Source organism: Muntiacus reevesi, chromosome 5 (genome assembly GCF_963930625.1).
Source record: "Muntiacus reevesi chromosome 5, mMunRee1.1, whole genome shotgun sequence".
NCBI classification, from domain to species: Eukaryota; Metazoa; Chordata; class Mammalia; order Artiodactyla; family Cervidae; genus Muntiacus; species Muntiacus reevesi.
This window is the reverse complement of record NC_089253.1, coordinates 103483166-103507963: the sequence shown is the minus strand read 5'-3', so window position 1 is coordinate 103507963 and position 24798 is coordinate 103483166. Positions and strand designations below refer to the sequence as shown.

The following is a 24798-nucleotide window of genomic DNA, read 5'->3' as shown; positions in this document are numbered from 1 at the left end:
TCTAAAAAGGGCAAGAAATAGGAAAATACAAATTATGAGGGAAAAGTGAGCAACAAATGATTGGCTGGAAAATTTAAAACTGCTTAGTTGCTAAATTGTTTCTGACTCTTTTGTGACCCCACACATTGTAACTTGCCAAGTTCCTCTGTCCATGGGATTTCCCAGGCAAGAATATTAGAGTGGACTGCCATTTCCTTCCAAGCAATCTTCCTGATCCAGGAATCAAACCCACATCTCCTGCATTCCTACACTGGCAGGCAGATTCTTTACCACTGAGTCACCAGAGAAGCATCATTAATTACATTAAATGTAATTAGACTAAATACTACAATTGGAAAATAAAAAATTTTAGATTTATATATATAGCGATTTCTTAGATTTATTTATATTTTTTACATATATATGATTTCAAAGTATATTAAATATAATTTCACAGAAGGATTAAAAGTAATAGAATGAAAGAGGAAACAATATGCAAACAAACAAAAAGATATATCTATACTAATATTATACCAAGTTATAGTGCAGCAAGAAATTTTCTTAGAGATAGACATTTCTTAGTGTTAAAAAAGATAATCCACAAGGAAGATGTAGTAAGTTCTAAAATTATCTATTGACAGTAGTTTCACTTTATGTACTTTCCATATTCACAAATATCAGTTATGTAATACCAGATAATGTGATTCAAATTTCAATTAGCAAAAAATGTTCATTGTAACTGCAAAAAGTATAAACTCCACTAATAGTCCTTTCGTCCACAAATCACCATATAAATAACCAATGAGAATTGTGATAAAGTGACCAATTATATCTCTTCTTTCAAATTGTCACTGATTGGTCCCTGTGTGCTTGTTATTCTGTTCACACAGAGACAGAAAAATGTGCAGCTGCACTGTCTTATCTCCCACTGACATATTACCTGCATGACATTTTACAAAAAATGGATAATCAAAAGAAGGGATCCTCTAGGAAAGATGAAAGTGCAGCAAAGAAACAAAAAATTATAATGCTACAGGTGAAATTTGAATGAAAGGTAAATAGAATTACAAATGAAATAACTGAGTACAGGAATGCTGATGCTGCTGCCGTTTGACAGACTCTGTATTTGCAGCCAGAGGAACTTGGTGAAAATGAAATTATCAGCAAAAAGGAGAAAAGTGGTTGTGACAAAAAGGATAAAGATGTCCCAGAGGAAATGATGCCAAGAAAAAATTCATATTAAAAGAACTCTCAGAGATGTTTCATAACATTGAAAGTGCAAAGTACCATAAAATGTTGGGAGATGATCAAACTTGGAAAGGAATATTACAATTCACAACAGTATAGAAAAATCACTTGCTTTGTAATATAAGTCATATGATGCAAAAAATAAAAAATAAAAAGGCAAGAACTGTTAAAACTATACTTGTAAATTTTTTTTACAAAGAAATGAAACACTTTAATTCTCTGTAATGTTTTAAATTATAATGAGATAAATTTTACTATTTTTTAATTTCATTTCACAAATACTTTTAAAAATAAAAGTTTTTAATGTTGTGACAAAAATATCATGTAACAATTGTAATTTTCCCCATTGATTATTTAGCTTGCTTTGTACAGTTTTAGGACACATGGTCATTTTGTGTTTCCATGCTTCAAAGTGAGAATTGCCTGAATATTTAATGATAGTCTCAAAATGCAAATAAATCAATGTGTAAATAAAAAACTGGCAAAAATAAAAGAGAAACAGGCAAATTTATGATTATTAATAAAGTCTAACACATATATCTCAGTAACTGGTAGAAAGAATTTCAAGGAAAATATACAATATGGGAAATTTTAACATGATGGATGAACTGATCTATGTTAAAAATATAGAATCCTATATCCAACTATTTCAGACTACATATTTCTTTCAAAGTACATGTAATATTTATCAATATTAACCATATTGTTGTTTAGTCACTAAGTTGTGTCCAGCTCTTTTGTGACCCCAAGGACTGTAACCTGCCAGGCTCCTCTATCCATGGGATTTTCCAGGCAAGAATACTGGAGAGGGTTGCCACTTCCTTCTCTGGGGATCTTCCCAAACCTGGGATCAAACCTACATCTCCTATTTGGCAGGTGGATTCTTTACCACTGACCCACCAGGGAAGCCCAATTAACCATGTGTTTTTCCATAATTCAAAGGTCAACAAATTAAAAAGGCTTGAAATCGCACCAAATATAATCTTTGAGCACAGAAGACTCAACTATACATCAAAAACAAGAAAAGAAATAGTTTCCAAACAAATGTTTGGACATTCATCAGCATATTTATATATAATTCAGCAGCAGCAGCAGGGATCAAAAAAGTAGTCAAATAAAATTTAGAAAATATGTTTGAACTGAATGATAATAGAAATAAGACATTTGAAATGCAATGTGTTGCTAAAGTCACATTTAGAAGGAAACTTATCACCTTAATATTTATATTTTGAAAAGAAAGAAACTAAAAATTAATGATCTAAGGATCATCTCAAGAGCAAATTAAATGTAAACATAAAAAAAGGCAATAATGAAAATAAGAGTACACATGTATGCTACGTTCATTATTTTCTTCCTTTTATGTTTATATATGTATATTTATGTATATGTATATATATGAGTACATACATACACACATGTATAATCTTTGGTTCTATAAAAACATTAATAAAAGATTAATATAACTGTTAAGTCTTTAGCAATACTAAACAAAAAAATAAAAGAAGCCAAAAATTAGCAATAGAATAACTAAAAAAAGTCCTAGGGAGTGTAGAAATATACAAAATAAGAGCATTATGAAAAACTTAATGCCAATAAATCAAAAATTTTAGGAAAAAATGGACAAATTATTTGGAAAAAAAGGATTACTTTTTCCAAAGTTGACCTAAGAAGAAATAGAAAGCCCCAATTCTGCAATATTTGGTTTAAGATTTTAACATATATTTAAATATTTTCCTCAAAGAAAATACCAGACTCAGATAACTTTACTGATGAAGTCCACCAAAATTTAACACCAACCTTTCACAAAATACCAGAAAACTAGGGGAAAAAAGGAAACTTACTCTAGGAGTCAAACCTGGCCTTCATCATAAACCTGATAAGATAGTAAAAATTTTTCTTTTTTAAAGTAGGGACCAAGCTCTAATGAATATAAATGAAAAAACACTTAATATATTCACAAAAAGGATTCAAAACTATTGGCAAAGGATTACATATTGCCTTCAAGTTGTTATTTTGGTGGCTCAGATGATAGAGAATCTGCTTGCAATGCAGGAGACCCAGGTTTGATCCCTGGGTCAGGAAGATCCCCTGGAAAAGAAAATGGCAACCCACTCCAGTATTCTTGCCTGGAGAATTCCATGGACAGAAGAGCCTGGTGGGCTACAGTCCATGGGGTCACAAAGAATCAGACACGACTGAGTGACTAACACTTTCACTTTCAACAGTGGTTCTAGTTCTAGGGGGAAAAAAATCTTGATCCCTACCTCACACAATATGTAAAAATTCCAGAGGATTGTAGATCTATATATAAAAGGTGAAACAATAACATTTCTAGAAGATAACATAGGAAAGTATGTCTTTGTGGTGAGCAAAGACTTTTTCATACAGTACATGATTAGCACTAAAAAAGAAAGAGAAATTGGACTTTGGTAAAATTTAGAACTCTTCGTCAAATATACCATTAAGAGTTTTAAAAAAAAGTAAGCCATGGAGTGCTGGAAAATATTAAATAATATACAACTGAAATATGATTTATATATTCTGAAAATTGTAAAGAAATCATATAAATTAAGAAGAAAATGACAGCCCAATAGAAAATTGAGCAAAAGACTTGAATAAACCCTTCAGAAAAAAAGAGGGAAGAAAGGATATATCAACACAAATGGCCAATATACATATAAACATTACAACTTCATTAGTCAACATGTAAATGTAAATTGAAACCATAAGGAGGTACATTTACATACTTAATGGTTAAAATTAAGACTTAAAATACCAAGTAATCAGTAAAAATATAAAGCAACTAGAATACTCATAAACCTCTGCTGGGAGTATAAACTAGTATAACCAAGTGGAACACCATTTTGTATTAACTACTAAAGCAGATCATCTGCCTAATTACCATCTAGCAGTTCCAAATATACCCAACTGTCTGTATACATTCACCAAAAGAAATGTACAGAAGCATTTATAGCAGAACTATTTGTAATATACAATAGAGAAAAATTAGAAATAAACTAAAGTTTCATTACTATGATTAAAGTATGGCCCATTGATGCACTGGAATTCTGCACCGCAGTGGACATGAACACTACTGCTAAGTAGAGCAGCCTAAATGAATCCCACAGATAGAACGCAGAGTAAGAAAGAATCAGTACAAATACTACAGACTGTCAAATTTTTCAGATAAAATACAAACAGGCAAAACTAATCTTTGGTAATAGAAGGAAAAATAATAGCTACCTCTGTAGTATAACGAGAGGGGGAATGAGAGAGCCTTTTGGGGGTGATGCTAATTTTCTGTTTTTGATATCTGTGGTGGTTAGAAAGGATGCTTGCTTTGTAAAAATTTATCAGTCATTTCTGATTTTTGTACTTTTCTATATGAGTATTACACTTTGATAGAGTGATTGCTTATAAAGAAAAGTTCAACATTCAAAAAGAAATGAAAATAAATTCAAAACATAAAAACTTTCAGATGACAAAAGGAAATTTCCTGACATTCCAATGTATCATTTACACACACACACACACACACACACAAGCACAGTCTATCCAGTTTTCACTAAAAAACATTTGGGTCACTTACTTTGAGCCAAACCTCATCCTCTCTCTGCAGGCTACCTTTTGGCTGCTTACTCCCTTCATCTTGAGGTCTATTTCCACTGGGGACGCAGGGAAACCAGCCGACTAGGGGACGGTGCTCTGGCAAATCTGGATGGTATGATGTGCAAACCTGAAATGCAATTTCAACCAAAAATTAAACATGAAGGGTGAGAGATAAGTAAAGACAATGAAACTCCCAGCTCAAAACCAATGTTTTCCTCTTTCTGAATGCCTCATGATGACATTATTGGCAGAAAACTTTTCTCAAGGTAGAATGTCTCAGTGCTCTCTCTTAGCCTCAATATCCAACTTACCAGGTAGAAGAACACACGTGACAATTTATAGCCCATCAATGGTCCAGGAATCTTGCTCAATGAATTGTCCTGGGACATTTCAGTCAACTGCTCCTAGGATTAGTTAGGGAAATCTGTCCAAGATGATGATTCTGTCCTTACCAGGAAGGATCTACTGGCCAGGAGTGAGACAACTGAGTCAAGGAAACACTAGGTTGGAAAAAGGAATCAGGAAAGAGAAATTCCAGAAAAATTTTCCCACTTCGCTTGGGGAAGACAGACAAGCTAGACTAAAAGCTGCTTTAGAGAGCTGTTACTAACTCAGAATCACCTAACTTTCCTAACTTCCTACCATTGGGCATCAGAATTCCTGAGAAAGATGCCTTCAAAATTAGCTAAAGGAGTGAGACAGGCATGCTCATTGACTGTCCATATCCATACCTCTCTCTTTCTTATTAACGAACTCTAATCTTGTTCAAGGTGACAGTGTATCTAGCTTTAAATGCTCATCTCCTCAGGGACCCTTACAACTAAGGCTGGTGAAGTGACCTGGATCTGAACAATGGTATGTTGGTAGATGCCTATATTCCTGGAACATCTCCCATTTTCCCACTAAAAACAGACTCAGCTCACATGCATTTATTTCCCTTTGACCTTCCCCCTCCTTCCTGCTTGAAATAATGACTTCACACCTGGAGGGCAGTAGTCATTTTATGAGCTTGAGAAAGAAAACTGCAAGTAAAGTGTAGAAAGAGCCAAAATCTCAGAGACACGTGGGTCCTTGATGAGTTCCTTGACCTGGACCACCAGCCTTGGCTAGTTCCTCAGTCTCCTGGGGTGTCTCCTCAAGACCAAAAACCAATGATTTGCCTCTGGCCTAAAATACCTAGAGAGCTATTAACAAATCTTACTTCTGTCAAAATGACTGTATTACTTATTGTTATAAAGCATGGAAGAGTATATTTGGCAATGGAAACATCTAGAATAGTATTCAAAAACCAAAGCCCTTAATCTTTGGGCTTCCCTGATGGCTCAGACAGTAAACAATCCACCTGCAATGCAGGAGAACCAGGTTCTATCCCTGGGTTGGGAAGATCCCCTGGAGGAGGGAATGGCAACCCACTCCAGTGTTCTTGCCTGGAGAATCCCATGGTCAGAGGAGCCCAGTGGGCTACAGTCCATGGGGTCGCAGAGTCGGACACAACTGAACAATTAACACTTTCACTTTTTTCACTTAATCTTCTTTTAGGTATTTATAATTCACAGAAGTCAGTCCTCAAAGTTCTCAGAGGATCTTCTATTTACTTAGGTAGATATCCATGGAAAATTCTGTGCCTATGGATTTGATTTTAGTACTAATTCTAGAAAGTTTTTAATAATAATAATTTTTAAATCAAATTATATTTTGATCTTTAATATATATTTTAAATTTCATTTGATCCTTGCAACAAACCTTGAGTTAAATGCAAAAGATTTACACATGAGAAAATTGGGGCCCAGAGAGGTTAAGTGCCTTGCCAAATGTCACTTAGTAATAATCATAATGATACTGATAGATCCAACAGTGTCATCCAAATATTCTGACTTTACTGTTCCTTTATCTTCTTTCAAGATAAATTCTTCCAAATGCAAAGTCTAAGTGCAATTTCTGACGTGTATATTATAAGGCTAATTTTGAGATGCTTTTGTGTACCTTTTGGTCAGTTATTGCATAGTCAAAGGTTCCTAGATGAAAACTAGTGAAGGTAAGTGGGGTGAGGGTGGGGGATGAGATTTAATTGATAGCCTAGAAGCTTTTCATTTAACATTATTTAATTCTGAGTTCGTTAACTAAATTTGGTGTCAAGTTAGGAGAAAAAAATGTCAGCTCAAGGTCAGTATCTGGGGGAATCACTTAACAATTTTGCTTACCCTTGACTAGTCCTAACTTACCATGGAATGAGGTGCTCCAGTGACCAAGGAAACAGGACATTTCTTCTTGTCTTCATGAGAAGTAAAAGCTTGGGTAGCCCACTGATCCAAGTATCCTCTGGGAGTATAGAGGCCACAGTCTACAATGCTGGTTTCCCTCTCAAAAGGCTCACATATTCCATCTCCCTCATATATATAGCACAGGCTTGGTTCCCCTGTCAAGAAACATTATATGACATTTGAAAAGGTATTTTTATATGTGTCAAGTAAAAATAATTGCATTTTTACTCCAGCTGCTAAAGAGAATCCTGTAATTACTAACCAGTCTAATGCCCACCTCAAACATATAGATATCATACCCCTAAAGAAGGATACTTTTTCTTGGGGAGAATGATAAAATCCATTGAGATAATAAAAAGTCTACAAAGTGAGTGGGGTTAGAGGAGAAGGAACAGGAAGGAAAAAAGCAGCTGTGGGGTGGATATAGAAAGAAATTTTAAGGAATCATTGAGCAAAGTACTAGGGATACTAGTACTAGGGATATAAGTAAAGCTAGGGATATAAGAGAAGTAGGTAAAAGAATAGAGGAAATTTAAATGGATGGTAGGATGTGATATGTACTTGGAACCTCTTCATAGTCTTTGAAATTTTAAATAAAACATTTGAGGGATTTGTTTCCAACTACTTTTTTGCTGCTGTATTTCTTCAATTAACCATGAAATTTACTCTGAAATGGACAATATGGGCCCCAGGTTTATAAGGGTTACATATGTATTATTTCTTTTAGTCTTACAAGAACCATGTGAGGTATGTAATTTTTGTTTGTTTCATCAACAGACCATCTGAGACTCCATGATTGTAAGTGACTTGTCAAAGTTCTCTTGATGCAGAAACAATATTGTTTGGCTTTGAGCCAGGCTTACAGAAAGCAGGTTCAGGGGCTTTCTCTTACTCCACGGTACCTCAACCAAGGCAGAGAGACTGTCTTCGATAGCAAATATGTGAGTAATGAATATATGAGAAGAATCACTGGGCCTGTAAAGCAAGCTACAATTCCCTGGACAAGGTCCTTACTTGCTCGTAGGATAACTTGTACTAAGTGGATAGTCTGTACTAACTATAGACATGTAATCTGTGTGTGTGCTCAGTCACTTCAGTCATGTCCAACTCTTGGTGACCCTATGGACTGTAGCCTGCTCTATCCAAATAGGCTCCTCTGACCATGGTCCATATGGAGTGGGTTGCCATTCTAGGGGATGGTCACGGTCCAGGAATCAAACCCATGTCTCCTGTCTCTCCTGCATTGCAGGCAGATTCTTTACCCCCTGAGCTGTTTGATATGTAACTTAGCTTTCTTCAAATGGAAAAAACTGAGATGCAGTTATAAAGCCATTTATTTAGTATTATTGCCCTGTCTACCCCTATTAGTAACACAATTCTAATTCTTCATTTCTACCTAAAATAATAGGACATGAAATTAAGATCAAAATTTAAAATAGCTCAACCCATAGGTACATGGGCTTTCCAGGTGGCACTAGTGGTAAAGAACCCACCTGCCAATGCAGGAGACATAAAAGGCACCAATGTTATCCCTGGGTTGGGAAGATCCCCTGGAGAAGGTCATGGCAACCCACTCCAGCATTCTTCCCTAGAGAATCCCATGGACAAAGGAGCCTGGCAGGCTATAGTACGTAGGGTCAAAGAGTCAGACACAAATAAAGCAACTTAGCATGCAAGCATGCATAGATACACATTCAGTAACATCACTAAAATTAACTGTTACTATTCCATTCTTTTAATTTTAAATTTTTTACAGAAATACCACAGGACTGTTTCAGTAATTTTTCAGCTGTTCATCAACATGTAGTTACTAATTATTTTCCTTAATAATTTCTTCAAGTCAGAGACCCTTCTCTAGTAAATCTATCTCTACTTGCCAGGAGTATGCTCCTGTTCCTAGGACTTGGTTCTGAGCCTATTTTGGGTTTTCAACTCCTGTGTGCCATTAAATCCAAGGCCTTTCTAAGTTACTCCCCAAAGCCAATATATGTGTATTTGGAATGACTTTTCCATGATGATTCCATATGTATATCAGTTCAGTTCAGTTCAGTTCAGTTGCTCAGTCACGTCCGACTCATTGCGATCCTATGAATCACAGCACGCCAGGCCTCCCTGTCCAACACCAACTCCTGGAGTTTACTCTAACTCATGTCCATCGAGTCAGTGATGCCATCCAGCCATCTCATCCTCTGTTGTCCTCTTCTCCTCCTGCCCCCAATCCCTCCAAGCATCAGGGTCTTTTCCAATGAGTCAACTCTTCGCACGAGGTGGCCAAAGTATTGGAGTTTCAGCTTCAGCGTCAGTCCTTCCAATGAACACCCAGGACTGATCTCCTTTAGGATGGACTGGCTGGATCTCCTTGCAGTCCAAGAGACTCTCAAGAGTCTTCTCCAACACCACAGTTCAAAAGCACCAATTCTTCGGCACTCAGCTTTCTTCACAGTCCAACTCTCACATCCATACATGACCACTGGAAAAACCATAGCCTTGACTAGACGAACCTTTGTTGGCAAAGTAATGCCTCTGCTTTTTAATATGCTATCTAGCTTGGTCATAACTCTCCTTGCAAGTAGTAAGCGTCTTTTAATTTCATGACTGCAATCACCATCTGCAGTGATTTTGGAGCCCCAAAAAGTAGTCTGACACTGCTTCCACTGTCTCCCCATCTATTTGCCACGAAGTGATGAGACCAGATGCCATAATCTTAGTTTTCTAAATGTTGAGCTTTAAGCCAACTTTTTCACTCTCCTCTTTCACTTTCATCAAGAGGCTTTTTAGTTCCTCTTCACTTTCTGCCATAAGGGTGGTGTTATGCATATCTGAGGTTATTGATATTTCTCCCAGCAATCTTGATTCCAGTCTGTGTTTCTTCCAGCCCAGCGTTTCTCATGATGTACTCGGCATATAAGTTAAATAAGCAGGGTGACAATATACAGCCTTGACATACTCCTTTTCCTATTTGGAACCAGTCTGTTGGTCCATGTCCAGTTCTAACTGTTGCTTCCTGACCTGCATATAGGTTTCTCAAGAGGCAGGTCAGGTGGTCTGGTATTCCCATCTCCTTTAGAATTTTCCACAGTTTATTGTGATCCACACAGTCAAAGGCTTACATACATGCATATATATATATATATGGAACACATATACACACATGTATATATATATGCATGTATATTTTATGTTTGCATATTATATACACACATACATATATACATATATATGCATGTATGTAGAGTTTTATATGTATGTTTGTGCATGTTTAAATGTATACATATGTACATATGCATGTGTTTGTTTTATAATGCATATTTTATGACATATTTTTATAATATACATATGTATACAAGTCTTGTTTTTCTGTATAATCCAATGACAGTCTCTCCTTGCTTCTTCTCTATTTTTTGTTTACCATCAACTTAAAAATTTTGCTTCTTTTTCTTCACATCAATGCAAAAATAGCAGACTACTTTTATAACACATTTCACAATGGTTCCTTCAAACTTAGTCTCTTGAGAAATGATAGAAAGAACTATATGCTTAGCATATGCTATGAGCTTTAGAATTGTATGCTATAGAACTAAATACTATGAGTATATTACTAACTGAAATAAATATCTAGCTGTGGAATAGACCATTTTAACTTTGCCATGTAAAGCTAAAATAATTTAACGATGATCTTCCTGGAGTTGGAGGATAAAGAAATATGAACAAATTTAATGGAATTAAATGTGATGGAAACAAAGTAAGGTTCACTTTTAAGTTAGATGAGATGAACTGCAGTGGCAAAGGCTGTGTGTGTGTTTGTATGTGTGTGTGTGTGTGTACATGTATCATGAGCCCATGATGTGAAAAAAGGAATGATGCAAACAGAGATGGCATTAACAAATACTTGTGTACAGAAGAGGGGAGGTAATCGGTTCAGTGTATTTTACACAGCCAGACTACATCTGGAGTATTGAATTCCTTTCTGGGCATTGATCACAGGAAGCATGCCAAGTTAGGGTAAATAGGAAAGGGCCTGGAAACCTAATCACATGAGGGGATGTTTGGACTGGAAAGGAGAATAATGGGGAGGCATTTCAAATATGTGAATGGTAGTCAAATAAAACAGGAAAAAAAAATATATCCTCTGTAGTTTCATAGCAAGGAAAAAGCACTTGATTAAGAATTAGGAAAGCTGAGTTCCAATGCTGGCTTTGTAGACCTCATTATATGCCCATGGACAAGTCACTAAAATGCTCTGAATATCAGTTTCCAAACCAGAAAGGGGGAGAAGAATTTTACAATAGATAAAGCCACTTTTAAACAGAATGGTCTTTCAAAGTGCAATCTTAATTGCTAGATGCATGTAAGAAAAGCTTGAGAACTGATATAGCAATTTCTATAAGGGAAAGAGGCTGGACATATGAAGGGATCAGGGTCTCTATGAGACTTGTGGTATCTAGAGGGCACTGAACATATTTTGTTATATGGATAGATATAAGACCACTAAGATTTTATAATTTTATTATTCTGCTCAGGAAAGCAGGAGCATTTGTGTGTTCTTATAGTATTTAATACCTTAATAAATTATGCATAATTATAATCACATCCAACTTTGTCTTGAAATTTAGAAACATTAAAATATTGTTAAATGCACTACTTTTAAAAATAACTTTGGAATTAGGGTGATGGTGGCCTCATAGAATGAGTTTGGAAGTTTACCTTCTTCTGCAATTTTCTGGAAGAGTTTGAGTAAGATAGGTGTTAGCTCTTCTCTAAATTTTTGGTAGAATTCAGCTGTGAAGCCATCTGGTCCTGGGCTTTTGTTTGCTGGAAGATTTCTGATTACAGTTTCGATTTCGTTGCTTGTGATGGCTCTGTTAAGATCTTCTATTTCTTCCTGGTTCAGTTTTGGAAAGTTATACTTTTCTAAGAATTTGTCCGTTTCATCCAAGTTGTCCATTTTATTGGCATAGAGCTGCTGGTAGTAGTCTCTTATGATCCTTTGTATTTCAGTGTTGTCTGTTGTGATCTCACCCTTTTCATTTCTTATTTTGTTAATTTGGTTCTTCTCTCTTTGTTTCTTAATGAGTCTTGCTAATGGTTTGTCAATTTTGTTTATTTTTTCAAAAAACCAGCTTTTAGCTTTGTTGATTTTTGCTATGGTCTCTTTAGTTTCTTTTGCATTTATTTCTGCCCTAATTTTTAAGATTTCTTTCCTTCTGCTAACCCTGGGGTTCTTCATTTCTTCCTTCTCTAATTGCTTTAGGTGTAGAGTTAACCAGACAAAGATGCCACAAAAAAAGAAAACTACAGGCCAATATCACTGATGAACATAGATGCAAAAATCCTTAACAAAATTCTAGCAAACAGAATCCAACAACATATTAAAAAAATCATACACCATGACCAAGTGGGCTTTATCCCAAGAATGCAAGGATTCTTTAATATCCGCAAATCAATCAACGTAATACACCACATTAACAAATTGAAAGGTAAAAACCATATGATTATCTCAATAGATGCAGAGAAAGCCTTTGACAAAATTCAACACTCATTTATGATTAAAACTCTCCAGAAAGCAGGAATAAAAGGAACATACCTCAACATAATAAAAGCTATATCTGACAAACCCACAGCAAGCATCACCCTCAATGGTGAAAAATTGAAAGCATTTCCTCTGAAATCAGGAACAAGACAAGGATGCCCACTCTCACCACTACTATTCAACATAGTGTTGGAAGTTTTGGCCACAGCAATCAGAGCAGAAAAAGATGTAAAAGGAATCCAGATAGGAAAAGAAGAAGTGAAACTCTCGCTGTTTGCAGATGACATGATCCTCTACATAGAAAACCCTAAAGACTCTTCCAGAAAATTACTAGAGCTAATCAATGAATATAGTAAAGTTGCAGGATATAAAATTAACACACAGAAATCCCTTGCATTCCTATATACTAACAATGAAAAAGCAGAAAGAGAAATTAAGGAAACAATACCATTCACCATTGCAACAAAAAGAATAAAATACTTAGGAGTATATCTACCTAAAGAAACAAAAGACCTATACACAGAAAACTATAAAACATTGATGAAAGAAATCAAAGAGGACACAAACAGATGGAGAAACATACCGTGTTCATGGATTGGAAGAATCAATATTGTCAAAATGGCTATTCTACCCAAAGCAATATATAGATTCAATGCAATCCCTATCAAGCTACCAATGGTATTTTTCACAGAACTAGAACAAATAATTTCACAATTTGTATGGAAATACAAAAAACCTCGAATAGCCAAAGTAATCTTGAGAAAGAAGAATGGAACTGGAGGAATCAACCTGCCTGACTTCAGACTCTACTACAAAGCCACAGTCATCAAGACAGTATGGTACTGGCACAAAGACAGAAATATAGATCAATGGAACAGAATAGAAAGCCCAGAGATAAATCCACGAACCTATGGAAACCTCATCTTTGACAAAGGAGGCAAGGATATACAATGGAAAAATGACAATCTCTTTAACAAGTGGTGCTGGGAAAACTGGTCAACCACTTGTAAAAGAATGAAACTAGAACACTTTCTAACACCATACACAAAAATAAACTCAAAATGGATTAAAGATCTAAATGTAAGACCAGAAACTATAAAACTCCTAGAGGAGAACATAGGCAAAACACTCTCCGACATAAATCACAGCAAGATCTTCTATGACCCACCTCCCAGAATATTGGAAATAAAAGCAAAAATAAACAAATGGGACCTAATGAAAATTAAAAGCTTTTGCACAACAAAGGAAACTATAAGGAAGGTGAAAAGACAGCCCTCAGATTGGGAGAAAATAATAACAAATGAGGAAACAGACAAAGGATTAATCTCAAAAATATACAAGCAACTCCTGAAGCTCAATTCCAGAAAAATAAACGACCCAATCAAAAAATGGGCCAAAGAACTAAACAGACATCTCTCCAAAGAAGACATACAGATGGCTAACAAACACATGAAAAGATCCTCAACATCACTCATCATCAGAGAAATGCAAATCAAAACCACAATGAGGTACCATTACACGCCAGTCAGGATGGCTGCTATCCAAAAGTCTACAAGCAATAAATGCTGGAGAGGGTGTGGAGAAAAGGGAACCCTCTTACACTGTTGGTGGGAATGCAAACTAGTACAGCCACTATGGAAAACAGTGTGGAGATTTCTTAAAAAACTGGAAATAGAACTGCCATATGACCCAGCAATCCCACTTCTGGGCATACACACTGAGGAATCCAGATCTGAAAGAGACAGTGCACCCCAATGTTCATCGCAGCACTGTTTATAATAGCCAGGACATGGAAGCAACCCAGATGCCCATCAGCAGATGAATGGATAAGGAAGCTGTGGTACATATACACCATGGAATATTATTCAGCCGTTAAAAAGAATTCATTTGAATCAGTTCTAATGAGATGGATGAAACTGGAGCCCATTATACAGAGTGAAGTAAGCCAGAAAGATAAAGAACATTACAGTATACTAACACATATATATGGAATTTAGATAGATGGTAGTGATAACCCTATATGCAAAACAGAAAAAGAGACACAGAAGTACAGAAAAGACTTTTGAACTCTGGGGGAGAAGGTGAGGGTGGGATGTTTTGAAAGAACAGCATGTATATTATCTATGGTGAAACAGACCACCAGCCCAGGTGGGATGCATGAGTCAAGTGCTCGGGCCTGGTGCACTGGGAGGACCCTGAGGAGTCGGGTGGGGAGGGAGGTGGGAGGGGGGATCGGGATGGGGAATACGTGTATCTATATGGCTGATTCATGTCAATGTATGACAAAACCCACTGAAATGTTGTGAAGTGATTGGCCTCCAACTAATAAAATAATATTTATAAAAGAAATAATAATAACTTTGACTAGTAAATATGTTCCACAGAACTACTTCAATATATGCACATAGATTTGGTTTGCTGCAGTTCATGGGATCACAAAGAGTCGGGCACAACTGAGCTACTGAACTGAACTGAATGCACCTAGGAGGGCTTTCCTGATGGCTCAGATCGTAAAGAATCTGCCTGCAATGCAGGAGACCCAGATTCGATCCCTGGGTCAGCAAGATCCCCTGGAGAAGGGAAAGGCTACTCACTCCAATATGCCTGGAGAATTCCATGGACAGAGGAGCCTGGCGGGCGACAGTCCATGGGGTCACAAAGAGGTGGACCTGACTGAGCAACTAATCATGCATGCTCATAGGAAGGAAAAAATAATCTGCAAAGAATCCTGTTGACGGCTTTAATCAAAGTCAGGAAAAGTGTTCTGGAGGGCCTTCCTGTGTGGCAAGAGTCTAGAGTCAATGGCAGCTAGCAATAACTTATTATCAGTGACTTTTCAGGATTAAGAAATGCTGTGTATCACTCTTCATAATCTTATCTACTAAACACAGACACCAAGAGATATCTTGTACTCTCTTTGGCTTAAAACATGTTCCACCATAATTTTTATGTTGAATCTGTGATTGTGCTACTTGGCTGACAGTCTGATGTTAGACGTGAGGACCCAAGGGCAATCTTTGGTAGCATTAATATAGGAGGCTGGGTAATTTAGTAGTTTAACATGTGGATTTGCTTCCCTGGTTCAAATCCTGACTTCATCACTGCCAGTTGTGTAAGAGAAAGCAAGTTATTTAAGCTCTCTGTGACTCTGTTTAGTCTCCTTATATTTATTGTAGGGATTAAACAGGATAATATACGTGAAACAGTTAGTGCCAGGCACACAATAGACATAGCAAATGTTATTGTTATTACCACTAAATTACACATTGTCAGATATCAAGAGCTCACAAGAATCAGAGACATCTCCAAACATAGGACATAAGCCTGGGCAGGTGCTCCTAAACTCACCTACACAGTTGAAACCTTCCTCTAATTTACATGCCCTTGAGCAGCCGTCTCCATTCAAAAGGTCTCCATCATCACACTCTTCTCCCAGGTTCCTACAAGGTAAAAGTATACATTCTGATATACAAACAGACACACTTGTATACATAAAATGATTTTTCTCTTTTAGTTAACATCATTTTAAAAAATATTGATTTAGTTAGTTAGTTTCGGTTGCTGTGCCGGCTTTTCTGTAGTTTCAGGGAGCAGGGGCTCCTCTCTGGTTGTGGTGTGCGGGTTTCTCATTGCAGTGGCTTCTCTCATTGTACAGCACAGGGTCTAGGGTGTGAGGGCCTCAGTAGTTGCAGCTCCCAGGATCTAGAGCACAGGCTCAATAGTTGTGGCACGTGGGCTTAGTTGCTCTGAGGCATATGGGATCTTCCCAGATCAGGGATCCCATGATCTCCCATGAACCCACGAACCATGTCTCCTGGGCCTTCCAACGTCGCAAGCACAAAGTATGACACTCTATAGAGAGGCGATATAGGCACAGTTTAAAGGAACATTTGATAAGGAGCTTTGGGAAGCCCAGTAGCCAAGCAGGTGTCACTACAGATGAAGCTGTTTCAAAGCCCAGGCTAGAATGTACAATGTCAGACTAGGAATACGGCCCTTATCTTGTTCAGCCCCAGAACCCCAGGCAGATGTGACATCCTGGGACATCAGAACCTTCATTGGAGGACTGCTGTAGGAGATGCTACAACCTAATATCAACTGTTTTGTTCAAGGAGGGCTCTGTTTGGGTAGTAATGGTCACCTAGTCCTGCAGACGCCTTAATCAGTGGGTAGCAGGTTTAAAATGAGGTAGCCATGGAAAACATCAACAACAACCAGATTTGTTCTGTGCACACATGAGTCATCCCTAGGTGATAGGGACAAAAGCGAAAATGAAGTCACTCAGTCGTGTCCAGCTCTTGCGACCCCATGGACTGTAGCCCTCCAGGCTCCTCCATCCATGGAATTTTCCAGGCAAGAATACTGTGGTGGGTTGCCATTTCCTTCTCCAGGAGATCATCCTGATCCAGGGATCAAACCCAGGCTTCCCACATTGCAGACAGACGCTTTACTGTCTAAGCCACCACGGAAGCTCAAAGTAGGGACAAAGTCAGGTGTTTAAATAGTTAATCCCACTAGGGGATTGTATGTATAAAAATATGGGTGACCCCTGTAAGTTAATGATTACTCAGTAGAGCAGGTTTACTTAACCACAAAACCAGGCTGGCTTGCTTAGCAACAAAATCATGCAACAGAAGCACGGGACATTGCCCCCAAACGATCAAATAAGTGTTGTCATGAGACCCACATCCTGCCCAGTGAGCTCAGTAAGTTAATTAGCCCTAGGACATGCCCTCTGCACACATGAAAAACAATACATTGCAGACCTAGCTTGAACAAGTAGGGACAAGAAAACTCCCCTGCTCAACCAGGAGGAGGAGTTGATGATGGAAGCATGACGTCTACTCAAGAAAGACAATGAAATTCTTCTCCCCCTCCCCACTTTTCTTTTGATTATAAAACTGTAGCCCAGTAAGTTCTCTGGTTGAGAACCTTTACCACCACTGCCCCCTGCCACTGACCCTCACCAGCTTGTAAATCTCACAAGCATCCTAATCTAATAAATCACTTCTTATCTATCACTTTGCCTCTCGCTGAATTCTTTTCTTCGCTGAGACATAAAGGACTGTGGTACTGGAGCTGTTCCGAGCCCCTGAAATGTCACCTAATGGTTTCACAGGTAGATATTTAATTGAGATGGAGGAAGAGAAAGGATAAGCTGAGACTGAGGCAGAAGGTGGCAGCAAACTAGCAAGGTTTGGGTATTAAAGTGATCTCAGTCTCTTGGATGTATTTCTGAAGTCTGGGAACATTTGGTGTTTATACTACTATGAAAAGGAGTAGACTTACACTAAAGCTTAAGAATCTTAGAAGATTGAGAAGACAAACAATATTTAGTAATTACTAAACAACGGGATAAAACTCCAAGAAAGGCTATAGATTGCTTTCAATTAGGCCTTCAAGATACAAGATATTTTTACTTGATCTGGAAAGCAAAAAACAAGCCATCTTACTAGGATACAGACTCTAAGACAAATTATAGTACCTGGGCTTCCAGTCTTTTACTCCTAGCAGCTTTATATAAACAACATATTAGGTGAGCTGAGCATTTAGAATAGGTGAATATAGGATGGTCACTGGAACATGGGAGTATTCAGTGACAAGTTTTGGCAAGTGCCTGGCAAATCAGAATGAACTAGGTTGATATCACTAAAGGGTATAGAGAAAGGCCATAAAGAAAGCTGAGCACTGAAGAATTGATGCTTTTGAACTGCGTGTTGGAGAAGACTCCCGGGAATCTCTTGGACTGCAAGGAGATTAAACCAGTCTATCCTAAAGAAAATCAGTCCTGAATACTCTATGGAAGGACTGATGCTAAAGCTGAAGCTCCAATACTTTGACCACCTGATGTGAAGAGCTGACTCATTAGAAAAGACCCTGATGCTGGGAAAGATTGAAGGTAGGGGGAGAAGGGGACGACAGAGGATGAGATGGTTGGATGGCATCACTGACTTTATGGAAATGAGTCTGAGAAAGCTCAGGGAGTTGGTGATGGACAGGGAAGTCTGGCGTGCTCCAGTCCATGGGGTCAGAAAGAGTCAGACACAACTGAGAGACTGAAATAACTAACTAACTAAAGGACAACAGGAAAAGGAAGGTGGTATGTTAAGAAATCAAAGGAGTGATTTCATTTTTACCTTGGTGATTTTATAGAATAGCTGTAAATTGCATTGCAATGAGGTCTTCCAGGGATCAAATGAGCAACTGAAGCTCATAAAGCTATAGTGATTTTCCTTGGGTCATAAGACAGGCAACTGATCCAAAAGATACCCTCACATCCTCTTTTAGCATCATTTGGCAATAACCTTCTCCACCATGAATTCCTTCCCTGAATCACTGCCCAGCACTTGTTCTCTGAAACCTGAAGAAGACCCCCACAGAATCAGCCCCAATATCTTGGTACTAAATTAAAGTGGCTCCATCCTTAACTATGTAGAGATGTGAATGACCCCTCAAGATCACAACCAGGTTGCAGATTTTGTTCAATACCAGAATCACACAGTGCCTTGCCCCTTTCTCCTCCCAAACCAGTCTCAAGGTGAACCCTCATGGTCCAAGCAAGGTGGGATGTCCTCTTTCACCCAGTCCAAGGCACACAGTATGTCCTCACCTTGCAACTTTCCCATCTCCACAGTAAGGAGCTCCATGGATGTGGCTCAGAGGAGGTGAAGCTTCTCCCAGTTCTGCTCCAGCTGCAGCTTGAACTTGGTACCGGTACATCTGCCCAGGCATGACCTCCCTGTGGAAACCAATGGGCTGTAACCATACATCCAGGAAGTGGAGCAGGCCCTGGGTGTTTTTCAGATGGTGTGCAGGAATTTTAAATAAATATTACAGGGAATATAAATGTTAAACACATGCCATGTTGTTTGAAACCAAGAGCAGGGCATATAGTCTCACAGAGCATTTGAAACCGTATTCATCTCTGTATTCCCAGTACCTTCTACATAGCGAATATACAGCTGGTTGCTGAGTGAATGCTGAACCAACTAACAGTCCTACACAATCCAGGAGGATGGTATTTCGAGCATATCTTTACCATGTTACATAAACACACACACACAAAACACCAACTTTGAAAACCTAGTCTTCTATATCACTGCATGTGTGCGTACATGCTAAGTTGCTTCAGTCATGTCCACCTCTTTGTGACCCTATGGACCATAGCCCACCAGGCTCCTCTGTCCATGGAATTCTCCAGGCAAGAATACTGGGGTGGGTGGCTGTGCCCTCCTCCAGGGGATCTTCCTGACTCAGGGATCGGACCTGCGTCTCATGTCTCCTACGTTGGCAGGTGGGTTCTTTACCACTAGCACCACCTGAGAGGCCTCTCTGTATCATTGAAATGATTGTAAAGCTGAAGATGAACACTTCAGAGTTTGGGCTCAGCAAGGTCCTTCTTGGGTCTGTGAATCACAGTTTTCTTGTCTCTCAAGAGAATTCTTGTCTTGAGGAGACTGAATTCTTATGAGGAAAAGCACCTTTCTCCTAGAAGGAGATGAGGAAATCTTCCATCCTTATTTTAGGGATGCAAAAAATTCCACCACTGGAAATGCATTAAATGACTCCCCGGCTCCAAAATACATATAAACCAGGAATGGAGTTTTATCAATTGGCACCAGAGATGGAAGGAGCTTATCAGACTACCTAGAGCCCAAGAGCACCGATCAAGTGGAGAATGTGAGAGACTGAACATTTGCAAGGGGGACGGGGCTAAGGGCCAGTGGTGTGGGGGTTGGAGGGGAGCTGCTGATTCCAAAGATGAATTCTGCCTTCAACTTAGCTTTTATCCAACGTTTGCCCTAACTGGAAAAGTACCACTAGAGCCATGCTAGAATGGGAGTGACTTAGGAGAATAGGATCTCAAAGGGCTATTGGTTCTCCCACAAGTGGTACCCACAGATATCCTACCAAAGCCCTCTCTTCTTTAACACACTCTTCAACTCAACCACAAAGCTTCTACTCTTTTGCTTGATGCTGCAAGCAGCAAACAGGAAATGTCGTGGGGTTTCAAAAACACCTTTAAACATCTCTGTACTGGTTTTTAGTTATTTTAATAGGAAAGACACCTAAATGTTAAAGACTTTGAAATTTCCAAATTAGTTTTCTGCAGGGAAGCACTCTTTTCATAAGAGTGCCAGGTATTTCAAAAGCAAAACAAGTTTTATATCTTAATCAATTCTGATGGCTTCCCTTTCACAGGGAGGTTTCTGTCTGACTTCTCATCCAGCCATGCATAAAAGTCTTACGCTGATCTGTAGCTGGGAAAGGATTGGAAAGAAGCATCAGGACGTGTTTACACTTCTTAGGGAGAAAACTCAGCAGCAGGTAGCCCCAATCTTCAATGAGCTGAGTTTGTAAAAGTAATGTGTTACTAAAGAACCAAAACGAGATTCACTCAGAAAATTGGATTTTAATCCTGAGTTTGCCACTTGTTAGCTCTGTTCAAAAAAATTAAAGTTAGTCTTAGTTCTCTCATCTATAAAATAGAATATTATTATCCTTAAATGTTTTTTGTGTCAGCGTATGTGTGAGAATGTGAGTATGTCAAGTTAGATAACAAATATTATTAAATAGCTCATGTTTTGAAATTCATGATGAGGCAACACAAAACTTGACTTACAAAATGTAACAAAAATAACAATAATAAATTATTTTAAAAGGTAACAAATACCATTTTAATTGGCTTACTAAAGAAAGTCTCCCCAAATAGCATTTTTTTTTTTCTTTTCAGACCTGTCCCATGATCTATCCTCCCATTTGCATGAGCTTTTGACCATTTCACTATCCTCTAGTTCTAATTCAGAGAGCAAGTATGGGAAGAAAAATGCAGTAAAATTCAAGGTGAACATTTTTCTTGACTCATTTGTAGCTATGGCAGACTGAAAAGTGGCCACAAATTCTTCCCATCCCAGATGTATGCCCTTCTGCGATGTGACTTTACTGTTTCTCTCATTAAGAGATAGAATCAATTTTGTCACCTCCAGAATCTGAAATTCTTTGTGACCTGTTTTGGCTAGTGAAATGGTATCATGAGTGATGTAAGCAGAGGCCTGAAAACTATGAGAATTTGGGGACTTGCCCTTCCTGCTTCTGGAAAGCCTTCTACCACCATGAGGTCTTCCCGGGTGGCATGAATGGTAAAGAAGCCGCCCACCAATGCAGGAGACATAAGAGATGCAGGTTCCATCCCTGGATCGGGAAGATCCCCTGGAGGAGGAAAGGGCAACCCACTCCAGTAATCTTGCCTGGAGAATCCCATGGACAGAGGAACCTGGCGGTCTATAGTCCATTGGGCTGCAAAGAGTCAGATATGGCTGAAGCGACTGACCACGGCAAAGCACCATGAGGACAAACCCAGGCAAAGCCTCCCAGTGAAGGAGAGATGTGGAAAGAGAACTTCCTCCTCGCAGCCAGGCCAGCATCTTCCTTGAGCCTCACATGTGCATGAGGTCATCTGGGGCCATGTAGCCTCAGTCAAGCTGGTCCAGATGAGTGCACCCAGCCAACACACAGAACCATGAGAAATGTGTTTGTTGTTTTAAACCACTATGTTTTGTGATGATTTCTAATGTGGCAAAAACTAACCAATACAGCACCTCTGATAAAACTTTTGTTTTACCCAGAGTTCTGCCCTCAGGGCAGCCTCTGAAAAAATTATGAGGTGAGGAAAATTTGCCTTTGGAGATACCAGCCTCCTACTCTTGAACTCTAAGCCAATGATCGTATCTTAGTCTGTGTCCCCTGCACTGAGCTCACAATGCCAGGAACATTTAAGAACTCACTAAATGTAGGAAGAACAGAAGAAAGAGAAAGAGAAGGAAAGAGAGGAAGGAGGGAGGAAATAAGGGAGGAATGAAAAATGAAAGTCATAAAAGTATAGTGTTTCAGGAACCCTTGGCTTCTCTTCTTAGCTGTGGAAGAGGTGACTATAACCTTTAAATGATATAGGAGCTGTGGCAGATTATTTAAAAGTTGCAGCAAAGATAAAAAATTAGACGGTGTCACCAGATAGGAGTATCTGGCTCTGATCAACTTATTTCTGGCAATTACACTTAGCCCAACTGAAACATGCATGTGTGTTGCATCTGATTCTTTGCAATCTGTGCACCATAGCCTGCAAGGCTGCTCTGTCCTAGGGATTCTCTAGGCAAGAATACTAAAGTGGGTTGCCATGTCCTTCTCCAGAGGATCTTCCTGACCCAGGGATTGAACCCAGGTCTCCTGCACTGCAGGTGGATTCTTTACCATCTGAGCCACCAGGGGAGACCAACATATCATTCACGGACCTCTTTTGTCTAGAATCATAATGATGACATCATCAATCAGGACATCCACTTTCCTGTTTCTGGGAAATATTTTTGTTCATCTCAGAGACGCCACTTTAGAATAAAATCCCCTCTGAGGGTCTGAATGTTTCTCCAAATAAGGGCATGTTGGGATGTAAAATAAAACAAAAGCACAACAAAGAAAAAGGAAGTAAAATCCACTCCCAAAGCCTCAGGAGGCCCCATGGTTTAGAAAGCCCTGCTGCCCAACTCACATGTCTGTGAACTTCCGGTGAGGATGCATCACCACCACAGGCAAGCCACTGGCAAATGGGGGCTCGCGGAGAACCTGGTACCTCACAGGCCTGCAGCCAGAACACAACGGACTGTGGGGCTGAGAAGTCAGGAGAGCTGCATCAATCTCCATCCGCTCATCAAAGGTGTAGACTTTCACCCCCACGACCTTCCCATCAACATGCAGTTTGATAGTGAGCGGTACATCACAGAAAGTGTCCAAAGGGCCCAGGTGCACAGACTTCTGGTGTTCCAGCAAGATCTCCGTGTCAAAGAGCGCCGGGGAGGAGTCCATGGAGAGGTAGGTGACCCATAGGGTGAGAGTGTCAGCTTGGACCGGGTGCTGAAAGAGCAGCTCCAGGCTACAGCCTTCCGCAGGGCAGGGGACCGTCATGTTCATGTGGTATAAGTGGAGCTCGGGACTCCAGGCCTGCAAGCTCGGCTCGCAAGGTTGATCCACATCTGGAGGGCCTGAGGGAGATGGGCAGGAAGAAAGATGCATCAGAAACCACCAATAAAAATCTGAAGGTGAGTCACCCCTATCAACAGTCAGGAGAGAAAATGAAAAAGAAGAGAACTTTGAGCATATTCTTATAGGAACTTGTCAGCTTAGTAGCTTGGGGGATTTTCTCAGCAATAATACTGGAGTGGGTTGCCATTTCCTCCTCCAGGGAATCTTCCTGATCCAGGGATTGAACCTGTGTCTCCAGCATCTCCTTTCTTGGGCAGGTGGATTCTTTACCCCTTGAGCCACCTAGGAAGCCCTTACTAAAGATAAAGCTCTAACAATTCTAAAGCATTATGCTCCAAATCACCTCTATCTGGTGCCGTTTAACAAGAGAAACCCAGCACTGAGAATGGAGTGACCCCGATCCTAAGTGGAAACATGAGGCTGGTGGAGATAAGGTAATCCCCAAAGAATCCTTGAGCAGGACGTCCCTGGTGGTCTAGGGCTTAAGAGTCTGCCTGCCAATGCAGGGACACAGGTTCAATCCCTGGCTGGGGAAGATTCCATATGCTGTGGCACGGCTAAACCCATGAACCGCAACTACTCAGCCCATGCTCTAGAACCAAGCTCTGCAACAAGAGAAGCCACCACAATGAGAAGCCTGAGCACCACAATGAAGAGTAGCCCCTGCTCGCGGCAACTAGAGAAATCCCACATGCAGCAGTGAAGACCCAGCACAGCCAAAAATAAATAAGTAAATAAATTTAAAACTTTTTTTAAAAATTAAAAACAGAATCCTTGAGCCGAGGAGAATTATTTGTACTTAGTCTATTAATAATTTATGATAAAGTAATGCTTCTGAAGCCTTGTTTTATTAATAAGGCCAATGTTTGTTTCAGGATGTTGCTACCCTGTTTGACTAGGCTCTTCACAAAACTTTGATTCCCTAAGATCATACCTTAACAAGCCTTCCAAAGGACTGTAAGTCAAACTTTAAAGCCAGACACTGAAATTTCCCCTTTCGTTCAGATATGTGTAAGTCAAGAGATCAGAAAACTGCTCGTGGGAAATAAAAACACTTTTCTTGAGTAGAAGAAAAAGGAGATTCAGTAGCCCGGGAGCCAAAAATGCAAAGGTGAAAAATCAAATATCACTAACATA

At 39.1% G+C, this 24798-nt stretch overlaps 1 protein-coding gene across 1 annotated transcript in view; it reads right to left on the bottom strand.

Moving 5' to 3' along the window:
* Positions 1–24798, bottom strand: part of PAPPA2 (pappalysin 2) — a 294762-nt gene that overhangs the window by 130371 nt on the left and 139593 nt on the right. Inside the window, exons 7-11 of the mRNA XM_065936954.1 lie at positions 23171–23660; positions 19238–19366; positions 15976–16067; positions 7059–7252; positions 4817–4963 (exon numbers count right to left, since the gene is read on the bottom strand). Of these exons, the coding sequence (XP_065793026.1) occupies positions 4817–4963; positions 7059–7252; positions 15976–16067; positions 19238–19366; positions 23171–23660 (1052 nt within the window). The remainder of the gene's footprint in view (positions 1–4816; positions 4964–7058; positions 7253–15975; positions 16068–19237; positions 19367–23170; positions 23661–24798) is intronic.